The sequence below is a fragment of the Lycium barbarum genome, chromosome 8 (genome assembly GCF_019175385.1).
Source record: "Lycium barbarum isolate Lr01 chromosome 8, ASM1917538v2, whole genome shotgun sequence".
NCBI lineage: Eukaryota > Viridiplantae > Streptophyta > Magnoliopsida > Solanales > Solanaceae > Lycium > Lycium barbarum.
In genome coordinates, this window is record NC_083344.1 from 1,239,783 (window position 1) to 1,253,639 (window position 13,857).

The window sequence follows — 13,857 nt, forward strand, 5'->3', positions numbered from 1 at the left end:
ATGCTCGACGATTAGGAGAAGCAAAACAAAATCAAAATTTGGCCAAAAAAAGAAGTAAGGTTTTTCTTAAATCAGTGATGTCTTTGATATAGGAAAATGGTAGCAATACATGGGGATTGGCGAATAAGAGCTCGCTGAAGCGTCATTCTCTATTTCTAAGGCCGTGTATTTTAACTTGTTGTAATAGATAACCTTACACTTTTCGTAGGTTGCTAATATATTTCATTTTTATATGGACGATTGTCTATATTAAGTGATCTAATAATATTCATTTCTTTTAAGTATAAAAGTTAAATCCACTTATTAACTAGCTTCTTGATCACACATTGGAATATTGTGTGTGCGTGCTAAAATAATTAATTATTCTGATGATTATCCATAATTACTCATTAATTCATAATATAAGAAATTCTTTAGACAACGTGGACAAACAACTAGCCGTGCAAGATTAGACTATACTATAAAAGCAAGACCAAAGAAAAAGACTATATTATAGAAGTTATTCCTAAAGATGCATTATAATTATTTATATAATGTGTAGTCAATTTCTTGAGATTCTTTTCTCAATATTCTTGGATTGTATTCTCTGCTCGAAGATATAGCAGGAATTGAAAAGTTTTTCGGTGGCTTCGATTCTTTTGTTGTGTCCACTACAAACTTGTTACATACCTGTGTCTTATTCTTCACACACACACATAAAAAATTGATCAATAGCCGTACATTTGCACACACTAATGTACGTGTGAAGCAAAATGCACATCTGGCAATCTTCTCCTCGAATTAAGTTTTACATGTCATAAGCTAAGTACCACGATTCAAGGGCTAATTTATATGGGGATTTACTGTGTTTCCGCGTATGCATAATTAACCACCAAAGCACATATGCTTCTTTTTTTACATGCGTCTTTAAGCTACGGCTAAAGGTAGTAAACCAGCTCATGCAAGAGGAGCAAAGGCAGTAAGTCGGGCCCGCATCAACACTCTGCCATCTTCATACTTGTTTCGTCGAACCATTGGCTCTGATATCAATTGTTGGGTTAAAACAACTCAAATACTTTCAACATGGTGTGTGATATCCTCCGATTTAGGCTAAGCCGCACAATTTTTTCCAAAAAACATCACACGGTTAAGAGTATCCCTACACCGTATGTGTAACTTCCTTTTCTATTCAGGTATATCAATGTGAAACTTTATTCGCATACCAACACTACTTTAATTTTCCGTCTATTGTATGTGAAAGTGTCTTGAATAGGCATGAAGTTTTATAAAGAAAGAAATTTTATTAAAATTTGTGACCTAAAACATGCATAGATATTTATGTGGCTGTAAAATCATGTCATTAAGAATAAAATAAAAATTTTAAGTTAAATTAATTCTAAATATAGAAAAGTATCATTAAAAATTAAAAATAAAAACTTTGTCACATAAAATGAGACAGATAGAGTAACAATTAAGGATCTATATAATCGGTTAAAATCCTTTGGTTAGTTTCGTTTTATAAATTTAAGGTCCAGGATTTAAGGTTGACAGGTTTAACCTTTTAGATCATTACAAGTTACAATTGGATACATTATACTTTCGAATTTATAAATGTAAAATATAATATGTCTTCATTAAAATATTAGTAATTGTTTATTTATATATCGATGTTGAACGTCTAAATTTTAAGTTCAGCGGATCGGAGGAGGGGACTTGAAGTTGGAACCTTAAAGTCGATGCTATTAACATTGCATGTCCCTTTATAATAAGAGAAAAACATGTTTAAAAATATAGCTTCAATTATTATATATAAAAAGGATAATGCTTATTTGATTTGTAAACGATCTAGAATGCATTCAATTTTTTTGATGTGTATAGTATTGAAACGCAAGTAAATAAAAATGTATCGTCTTTAAAAATTTAAATTTTTAGATGAGCTTAACGCACTCTTCAATAGTATATCAGAAGAGCACATGCAAATTTTTCTCGCTGCACGTTATCAAAAGGGATTTCTATTATAGCCAGAGGCGGATTCAAATTTTTTATTTTATAGGTTTCCAGCAAAGATATTTTGGAATACAAAAATGAGCTTAATAAGTAAAAGAAACCACAGAAGGGCTCGATCCTACATCTCTAGCATGGATGTGCTCTGCCTAGTTACTTTTTGTCACTGAGCCAAGCATCCATATTTTTATTGAGTTCCATCTAATATTTATTATACCTTGAATATATTTTTCAATACAATTACAAGGTGCCGGAAAAGGTTATGGGTTTCTAGGAACCCCTACTAACTATTAGGGGTGGGCGTTCGGGCCATCAGATTGGATATGAAATATTCGGTTTTCAGATTGATGAAATTACAATCCAAATCCAATCCAAATAAGTTCAGATTGGATTGGATATTTTAAGTTCGGTTTCGGATTATTCGGTTTGGATATTTCGGATTTGACTCTTGAGACTTAAGGAAAACTTATTATGAACGAAATTTATGTGTTAGTTTCACAGAGGTAAATCTAAATCTTAATTGCTTAGTAAAAAAAGCCTTCCCATTCAAATTAGGATTAACAAATCCAAGTCATGTCCAACATAATAAATCCATACCAAACAAAAGCATTCTGGAAAGCGGAAATGAACAAAATAAAATCTATGGAAATGAACAAAATAAATTCTATGTAGTCATCTGGAAAAATAACAACGAACTCTGCCGTGGTCACACTAACGTGAGACTTTTGAGACATGAGAAGTAAGAAAACCCTATATTATATTTGATTTAATAGAAAATTGTTTATTGGACTTAATAATTTAATAGGTAGGGCCTTAGGTACTAATCCATTGGGCCTTTAGAAACTAGACTTATTAGTATTGAGCACATATGATATAGGTAGGGCAAGATATAAGGTATAAAAATTTTGGATTTTCGGATATCTAAAATTCCATAGTATTAAATCCATATCCAATCCGAAATCCATAAATTTTAAAAATAAAATCCGAAATACAATTCATAATCCAAATATCCAAACCAAATGTTTAAAAATTTTGAATTTCGATTTGGATTTCGGGTTGACCCAAACTGTGCCCACCCCTACTAACTATTGTGGATCCTCCCCTAATTCTAGCACCCATTATTAAAAATAACTATTAAAGAAATAAGTAAATAACAATGTATTTTCTCTAACATCCTAACCTTTTAAATGGAATAATCACAATCTTCAATAAATATATTCTTGCTTTGATATATATGTTCTTTGCTCATAGTACAATACGAGCAATGAATTGATGAACCCAAAAACAAAAGAATTTCCAAACTCACACCCAATATTATAATTTTTTTTGTTGTTGATAGTATAATTGCGGTAAATAATAGTGTACTTTCTTTGACATCTTAAAATTTTAAATGAGATAATCACACTGTGAGCACATAGTATGACCAACCGATTTATAGTTTTAGTATATATGTAGCCGGATTCAAAATTTGAAGTTTATGAGTTCTGACCAGGACCTTAAGTTAATATACAATAATGATAGTTGAATTTACATGCAAATATTTATATATATTTAGTGATTTTTTTATGCAAATTACAAAATTTGAGCGAATTCACGTAAACCCGTAGGTCAAAAGCTAGATCTGCTGCTACTGACAAACCAAAGAAGACCCAAGAAAAATTATTCTCTTATTAGGGTTTAAAGATGAGCAATCAAAAGCAAAATTTTCAACAAAATTAGTGTATGGTACATGAATATTTTCTGGTCCCTTTCTAAAGTGAGTCGGGGGATCGAATAATATATGTCAAGTTGGGTGGTAGAATCTCTGAGAAAAGATTAATTTGTGGGATTCATAGTGCACAAAATGACATATGTTAAACTTTTATGTTTTAGAATGAAACACTATACCATACTTATTAAACGTAACCAATTTCTAGTCTAAACATTCCCCATGGAGAATAGTATGTGATGTCTCTTTCCTCGATGTACAAATCCACACTATTGGAGTTAGGCATTTTAATTTAACATATTAAAGTTTATGACTTATAGTGGGCATAAGGTAGAGAAAGTGGTCATTTATTCTTGTAACTACTATGGCAACGCCCTCCTATCTCTTTCTAATTACCCCATTATATCTCAAATTATTATCTACTATTTTGACATTATTTAAATGAAAGAATTCTTACACCTATATATAAAGGATATTTTCTTCTTTGCGTTGTGAATGACACCTATACATAATCAGATTGGTTCGGATTTTTTAAACACCAAATCAAACCAATTGCGTCTGGTTTTTAAATTTATACACTAAACCAAACTAATAAAATTCGGGATTTTCAACCTCCAGTTTTCTCGGTTTTTATTTTTATTTTTTTCGGAATAGTCTTGATACAAAATATATAACTTTTACTTCAAATCTTTCTTTAATCCTAGTAGGATACAACTATATAATTAAGGTGTTTCTTAAGAAAATAATACAAAATGTGAAAAGAGTGATGACATTGTATTAAAATATTCAACAAAAGCTAATAAAATCGGTTAAAATAAATTCACAAGCCATAAAGAAAATGACCAAAAATACTAAGTCATGCTAAAATAAGTACGACTAATAAGTATTAATTACATAACAAAGAAAACAAGCTTAAATTCTGTATTTTCACTCTATAAATCAATTATGCAAAACTAAAGAATTAATATCCAACATTATTGTCACTCCTAGTGGTAAATTGAATTTCTTTTGTTAGCATTAGTGTTAAGTTGGTTTTGGTTTGGACTTTATTTGAGTTACTAAAATTGATAGGATATAAAACTTATTGACATTCAAAATTCTAAGTCCAAGCTTAAATAATATGATAAAAGATAAAAAAAAAACTATGAAAAAATTTAAGAAATATTCATAGATTACATTACAAATAAGTATGTTTATGTATAAAATATTTTAAAAATTGAATACATCTAATGTCGGCTTGATTTGGTTCGGTTTGACTTTTTTTAGTTAAAACCAAACCAACCCAATTATGGTCGAGTTTTTTTTTTCAACAACAAATCAAGTCAAACCAAATCACTAGTCGAGTTGTTTTCTCGGTTTATCGGTTTGGTGCGGTTTACTTTGTACACCCCTAAATTGACGACTATATAATGGATTTTTTTTTGTGTTGTAGATGAGGAGTGATATCTTTTAGATGAAAAAAAAAACATTGTATTGTGTTTATATTTTGAGGTTAGTACAGTGAAAGAGAGAATTGAGAAAGAAAAATATTTGAAAGTCTCCAACTTATTCTTTAGAAAAGAGAGTATTATTTTGTTGAAAGAATGTGTTTTTATGGTGGAGCTTGGACTCTTTAACTAGTTCGGAATTGTTTGAGTCACACGACGTTGTCAGGTTGTTCAATCTTGAAGGGATAAGTTAAGAATTATACTGATGAATTGGTGAAAATTATACCACAGTAAGCTTAAATCTAATTAAAGAGAGTGAGATATCGGGGTCTCAGCCTCAAGAATATTTATTTATTTACCTTTTATTTTGTTTGTCAATTCTAATATATATGTATGAAGAATAATAATTGATACTATTTGCCTGATATACATTATATAATTTTCCAGCGAAAGATATTCAATTGACCACCCTTCGACACACGTAGCTACACCAACTTAGGGTCTAAAATGAGCAATTACAGGAGTAAATTTTCAACTAATTTGTTATGGTGCATCAATATTTTTATGGTTCCTTTACTAAAGTGAGTCGAGGGATCGAACAATATATGCCAAGTTGGATGGCGGAATCTCTCAAAAAGGATTAATTTGAGAGATTCACAGTGCATAAAATGACATCTATCAACTTAGGGATAAGTTCTTGTCCATCTTGAGCTTTGATTCCAAGAAGATGATAAGTTCTTCTAGGGGCTATTTCGTTATATTCTTTTCCTCACTATTCGGAGGTAAAGATAAGATATTCGTTTGAGTGACGAATTCAGAATTTAAAATCAATAGATTTTACTTTTTATGTATGTATTTATTCTTTTTTCGCACATGATATTAGTTAACTTCTATCCTTTCTTAAGTGACTTCTGGCGCTCTTTGCAGGGGCGGACCTACCATGTTAGGAGAGGAGGCACGTGTAGTGGTGGATCTAGGATTCGGAAACCGCTGAGCTAGCCTTTTTCATGTTGTTGAGGGTCTTCAAAACATATATATCTACATAAACTCAGAAAATTTACCCTATATATACAGTGAAATTTTTTACTGAGGGTGTTCGGGCGAACACCCTGGCCTACCTTTAAATCCCCCCCCCCCCCCCCCCCCCCGGGCACTTCACCCCATTAACTTCGAAAAAAATTTTGTATATATATGTGTATATACTTTAAATATCTATCATATATTTATAAGGACCCTCAAACATATTTACATCATCGTGTCCTTGGGCCTAGTTCTCGGTCGCGCAACCCGAGTTCAAACCTGGGCTGTAGCATACATGTTTTTGCATTTTCGTTTTTAGTTGATAATTGAAAAAATGCATAAAAAAGGCATGGATAGAAAGTTTTGAACAGGCAACCTATTGCATGAAAAGGGGTACTAAACCACCAGTCCGTGAAATGAGTTTCATCCAAATGTGCCATTTAACTTATTTTAATAATTTAGTACATCGGTTTTATGGGTGTTGTGTGACATCTCTTCGACTAACGTGCATCGGTCTTTGGTGGTGTCCCCGTCGTCTTTGAATCTTGGGTCCGCCTCTGGTTCCTTGTCCTAAGCCCCAATCCTCTGGTTACCTTCATAGATCTCTGATGCTTGCTTTGAGCTATTGTTACCAACAATATTTCATTTCTTGTGCAATTCCTAACTAGTCGTAGTGCCTCTAGGGACCCGTGGCCGGGAGAATTTTTCACTTTTTTTCGGACTTTTTTTCACTTTATTTGAAAATCAGCGTTTGGCTATATTGAAAATTCCAAATACAACTTGAAGTTGTATTTGAATTTGAAAAACACCTAAAATTCTGTTTGCACTTTTTTTTTTCTTTTCACTTTTTCCTCTTTCAGTTCATTCAAACAACCAAATTAAATATGCTTTGTAAAAACTATAACCAAACATAACTCCAAGTTTCAAATTCCAAATAAAGTGAGAAATATTTGATTTTCATGACCAAACATGTACCTAATAATTCTAACAATAATGGTATTTTTAATTAAAGCATCAGCCGTGTGCTGACAGTTCCTTCTGTATACAAAAAACAACCCTAGGAAATACATCATGAAAAAGATCAGTCTTTTTCAATCTGCACAAGGGCCAAGTTCAGTCTTTTTTTTTCTTTTGAACGAAGGTAAAAAAAAAAAAAGATCAGGGGAGAGAGAAATGAAATTAAGGTCCCTTTTAAATCATGCATGTCAAAGTATTCGTTGTGACATTTTCAATTACATAGATTGGGATCCGACTATCTAACATTAAATTACTACGGAAGATATACTTATGGGAAATATGTATATATATTGATTGATGAGTAAGTACTTACGCGTATAATTAAAAGAATTCTGAGATCTAAATCAAAACAACACATGATGTTCTTATATCCTCCATCATATATGTATATGTCTAATAGTTAAGGCTTAAATTATTAAAAATAGGCGGATTCAATTTGAAGTTTATGAATTCCTATATATTATAACGATCTCAAGTTAATACTATGGTAATAATTGAATTTGAAAACCCATAGGTTGATGCATATACACAGTTTCCTTGAGCTCACTATGAAGAAAAGCATTCTTCACATCTAGTTGATGTATAGGCCAATGCTTTGACAACGAAAGACTAAAAATAGTGCGGATAGTTGGTGGTTTCACCACCGGACTGAACGTCTCACCACAGTCAATAACAACCTGCTGAGTTTTGCCATCACCTACAAGTCGGGCTTTATGCCTCTCAAAATCACCATTAGACTTTACCTTATGAGTAAAAATTCACATAGAACGAATAACATTAGCATTAGGTGGACGGGGGACCAAATCCCACGTCTTATTCGTAACAAGAGCATCAAATTCATCATTCATAGCCATTTTCCAATTCGGGTCACGAAGAGCGGCCAATGGGTTACGAGGTAGAGGAGATTTCGTAACCGTGGTATGTAAGTTAAACAGACGTTTAGGCATGACAATACATCGTTGGCTGCGGGTGACCATGGTGGGACGGGGAGTGGGGATAGGCGGTTGGACAGTGGCATGGAAGGGAGCTGGTAGTCGGGCTAGCGGGGGCTGGCAGTGGCTGGGGCTGCCTCACCGTGGGGCCAGCAGTAGTGGCGGGAGTCAGTGGAGGAGCATGGGTCGGCTTGGCAGCGGGCCGGGAGGGGGCAGGTCTCGAATTTGGAGGTGATGAAAAATATAAGGGGAGATCCCGTCATCCAAAAAATCGTATGTATGGGGTTGAGGAGTAGGAAAGTTAGCAAAGGGAAACCGAGTCTCATCAAAAACAACATGACGACTAAGGATGGTCTTATTTGATGATAAATCATAGCATTTGTAGCCTCTATGGCTTGATGGGTACCCCCAAAATACACAAGGTGTAGACCGGGCCTGCAACTTATGAATCGTAACAAACACCCAAAGACCCTGTCACGACCCAGCTAGGGGCCACGACGGGTACCCGAGCTAACCTCCGAGCACCGCTCGTTCTATGACTTATCCTACTAATTTAATGCTCTTTTAATCAATTTATATACAAATCATAAAGAAATCATCTTTTGTTTGACACATAAACACTTTTGAAAACATAAGCCTTTAGGCTATCAAAATAATATGCACGTACATGTATACAAATTTCTACATAAAGGCAACCTTGGGAGACCACATAACCCATACTGCGTATCTACGAGCCTCTACTGGAGAACTAGACATATACAGCTATACACAAAAACATAGTCTGACTGGCACCTCCGAAATAGTGTAGTGCTCCTGTAAAACTGCTGATAGCTCCTAGAGGTCTGCGCCGTCTCCTCGTCTACCTGTGGGCATGAACACAGCGTCCAAAGAAAACGGACGTCAGTACGAATATTGTACTGAGTATGTAAGGCATAACAATGGAAATACGTCAATGAGATAAAGGAAACATCAATAAGGAGCAACTGTATGTGACTGTCACGTATAGAAGAATTAGCACATGCTGACTTACTTCATATCCATCATCATATCATATATTGCTGCGGAACGTGCAGCCCGATCCATTTATCATCATATATATATATATATATATATATATATATATATATATATATTTATATTGTCGTGGAACGAACGGCCCGATCCATACATCATATATAAATATATTACTGTGGAACGTACGGCCCGATCCATAAATAATATAGTATGTTAGTGCCGAGGAACGTACGGCCCGATCCATCACCCCTATATCCCGCGTCCGGGATGAAATCATGATATGCCAGCTGTACAGGTGGCTATGCGTCTATAGCGCCTCACCTTTCCCCACTTCCCCTGAAAACATTTTCATATTATATATATATATATATATATATATATATATATATATATATATATATATATATATATATATACATACATAATATACGTAGCATGCATGAGAGCCCAAGGAAAGTTATGTTCCTATCGGAGTGACGTAAGGTCGAACACCCCCGATTATATTATGGATTAATCCTGATCGTCATGTCTCGCCTTGAAGGGACAATCATCATAAGGCGACACTATCAACGAAATCTAATATAAAAAGAACAGAAAGTAGGGTCACAATCTTGTAAGAAGTCACTCCGTATACTTTTGGAAATCTTAAAGGAAATATAGTCGTCATCCATGAATAAAATTGAGAAATCAAGAAATAGCTTAATATTCTTATATCGTTATTGAAAACATAAACTTGGAACCTTTAAAACTGGAATCATCATCATCACAATCAAGTAGGAAAATATTCTCGTCTTTGACATCATCGTCGTCATTACAAAAACGTGTCCATCATTATCATCATAAAAGCTTACAAAATCATAAACCTTTGTTTTGGAACGATAGAGACATTTTGGAACACATTCACGGGTTATCAAGAGAGGAATCATGCCTTGGAATCATAAACGTTTAGCTTTGGAAAATGAGGAAGTTATGGAACCATTCATGAAGTCGTATCATAGGAATCATGCCTTTGAAGGAAAGGGACAAGCCTTAACATACCTTTGTCGTTAACTATGCTATCGTTCGCTTGATTTCCCTTGACGTCACGTCTCTACCTTCAAGAGAGAATTCGCACCATCGTTAGTCAATCAACGAGAAGAACGCGCTACTATTTCTAGGGAAAATTGGGCAGCGTTTCCTTTGTTTCTAATACTTTTCCCGTGTTTCATTTTCAGCTACCAAACATTCACAAAAACACTCACAATATCGTATCAACAATCACAATCTATTTGCATTTACCACATTCCACCATTTTCTCCAATTTCTCCATATTTATGGGTTTTAGATCATCATCACATTTTCTCATACATCACACTTATTTCATGGTCTATACGTCATTTATAACATGTTTATACTCCCAACTCATCAATAGTCATAATTTAATCCAACTATTATTCAACTATGGCACTATTCACGTTTTATGACCCATTTACTACACTCTTCTATAATCCAAGTGTGTTTCAACGTATAAATACTTCAATCATCATGAGAAAGTCATGAAAGTTACCTTAGATAGTGATTGAACAAGTCTTGAGTGGAGTTCCCCTTCTAGCACCAAAACCCTACCTCACCTTCCTTAGGATTTCCTTGAAGAAGATAAATCTTACTTGAGTTTCATACACTTTGATTCCTGAATTTGATGTTGTAAATATTGGTTTCCTTTGATTTTCTTGTGGATGAGATGTTAGAGAGAGTTCTAGAGGTTTTTAGGACCAAAATGGTGAAAACAATGAGTTAGAAACAAAGTTGGGTCTATATATAATGGTCCAGAAAATTCTGGATCGACACAACCTGCGGCACGCTTCGCGAGTCGCGAGCATGATCCGCGAGTCGCAGGTGGTGTCACGGAGCTTTCCAGCTGACCGACCCTCACTGGCACACTTTGCGATGAAACGGAGTGGTCGCGGGTCGTGTCCGCGAGTCGCAGGTCGTCCGCGAGTCGCGGATGGTGTCGCGGATTGCCAGAAGGTGATATTTTTGCCCCGAAACAGTCTGTCGTTGAATGGCCATAACTTTTGATTCCGATATTCTGTTAAGGCTCACGACATATGGTTGGAAAGTTCTCTCAATTATCTAAAACTTTCATTTCTAGATAATTTTCCAAATTCCAAACTTATAATGTCGTTTTTGCCCCTCCAAGTCAGATCATCCGGAAATGCTTCCTTAAATCGCCCTTTTGGGATGGCTCAAGCCCACATTTGGCTTATGGTTCCTTCTTGAAACTTACTTAACACTTCATTACCAATATAAGGGAAATTATAAATCTTCTCCAAATTGCCATTAAGACACCATTAATTCGACACTCGTAATTTTGGCCCCACGCACCACATATACCTTGCTTTCCTTAACAACTTTCGTCTCCTACCTCAAATATCTTTGAAACCTCATTTAGAATCATTAAATACTATTCCTTACTTATCAACACATCATATGCATCATGCCCTTCGTTAGTCAATCCACTGTGCATGAACAGAATTTTTTTTTCCGGGGTGTAACAGACCCGAAGGTGAGAGTACATAGGTTCCTTTTGATATAGAGCATGGAGGGGAGACTTATGGTTCAATAACTTGCTTAGTATAATATTGAGTAGGTAAGTTGCCATTTGCAATGCATGATGCCAAAAGGAAGGTGGAAGAGAAGCGTGGGCAAAAAGAGTTCGCATGACATTATTGATAGACCGAATATTCCTTTCGGCCTTTCCATTTTGTGAGGACGTATGAGGACAAGAAAGACGGAAAGACATCCCATTCGACTCACAAAGACGCCAAAAGTCATTATTCTCATATTCTTTCCCATTATCACATTGGACATTTTTTATTTCTCATTCAAAATGTGTTTGGACATGGGCCCGAAATTCTAAGAACTTAGCAAAGACATCAGATTTCCTTAGCTAAGGGGAAAGTTCACAAATATTTCGAGAAATCATCGAAGAAAAAAACATAATATCGATGATCTGTGGAACTTAAGACAAGAGAAGTCCATAAATCACTATGAATAATATCAAAAGGAATACAAGTGTACGAATTAGACGGAGCAAAAGGCAACTTAATATGTTTTCCAAGCACGCAAGAACGACAAATACTAGAGCATCTAGAATTATTACATTCAATGCTTTTATTGATCCGAAGAGAATTCAAAACTGACGCTCCCAGGTGACCCAAACGATCATGCCAAAGAGAAGAAGACAAAGCAACAAAGGTTGATAGAGAACTAGCTGTGTTTGTGATGGTGGTGGTGATGGGATATAGATCACCCCGGCTCTCACATCTAATTAGTGGCATCCCCGTCTGGAAATCCTTCACAGAAAACCATATGGATCAAAATTAACAGACACAGAGTTATCAGTCGTGAACTTTCTAACTGAGATTAAATTTTTAATGAGTTTTGGGGCGTGGAGAACATTTTTCAACGATAAAGAAGGGTGTGGGAGAGGCAAATGAGTATGACCACAACCTTGAATTGGAATTGAATGACCATTACCAACAACAATACCATGATAATGATTGCTCAAATTAGAATAAGACGAGAGATTACCATTCGTAGATGTCATGTGAGATGTGGCACCAGTGTCCATGCACCACTTCTGGTCCGGAGGATTCATAGTCATCGTATGCATTGCTGATTCAATGTCTGTGGGAGCATAAGACGAGGCATATATCTGCTGGTATAGGGCATCAACATACACCTGCTGCGGAGGCGGGGGAGCAGGGCCAAGAATGCCCGGCTGTTTGTCCAAGGGGCCTTGCGAAGACGTCGGCCAAGTTGACGGATACGGGCAAGGTGGCACGACCCATTGTGGCATCCATCCCCAAGCATAATTTGGAAGCTGCCACAGGTGAGGAGACGTGTGACGCGGCCAGCTGCCTAGCGGTGGCTGGTAATTTCCGCCGCTTTGACCGTGGTTGCCTTTGCCGCCACCATTTCCACGGCCAACGCTGTTTCGACGGCCATAATTGCGGCCTCTATTGTTGTTATTTTTGCCCCTGTTATTCACAGCATGGCCAGACGAGTGAGGATCATCAAAAGAGGAAGTTGAACCCTCACCACCTGTGGCAGCCACCATCGCCGAAGGAGTAGAGTGGGTCACATGCATTGCTTGTTCTCGTTCCTCCAGAACGAGTGATGAGAGCGCCTCGGTGAAAGGAGGAAATGGTTTCCTATGACGAATCTGCGTTCCCACACCCTTAAATGCATCGGTGAGACCCGAAACAAGCTGAAGAACAAGGCGGGAATTAGAAACCGAAGCTCCCACATTTTTTAACTGATCGGAGATGCTCTTGAGCCTTTGACAATACGCAGACGCGTTCGGGAAGTCTTCCATCCTAGTTGTGGAAAACTCTTGTTCAAGCATAACGGCACGAGAGTTTTGATGGTCCTGGAAGATGTCACGCAAGTGATCCCAGGCTTCCATGGCCATTGCACCAGGCTCAAGAATAGTAGTAAAGAAGTCATTCGAAATAGTGGAATAAATCAACTGGAGCACAGTCGCATCAAGGGTCGACCAAAGTTCTTTGTCGTCATCGGAGGGAGGGGTTGTCTGCTTCCCTTTCTCTGGTTCGATGATATGGTGTAGGACCCTATGGGATGTGGCGTGGATTTTAAACAATTCCGCCCATGTACCGTATTGTGCATTCTTTATTTCAAGAACCACAAGAATGTGATTACGGATGTTGGAGACGGCGAAAGCGGGGTGGAAGGATGATTTGGAGTCGTACAT

General features: G+C 36.2%; 1 protein-coding gene across 1 annotated transcript; it reads right to left on the reverse strand.

Moving 5' to 3' along the window:
• Positions 1-12,407: 12,407 nt before the first annotated feature.
• On the reverse strand, positions 12,408-13,857 carry LOC132606029 (uncharacterized). The gene is made up of 2 exons (XM_060319324.1): positions 12,675-13,857; positions 12,408-12,436 (listed from the first exon to the last, which is right to left on the reverse strand). The coding sequence occupies exons 1-2, from the start codon at positions 13,855-13,857 to the stop codon at positions 12,408-12,410; spliced, it is 1,212 nt and encodes a 403-aa protein (XP_060175307.1).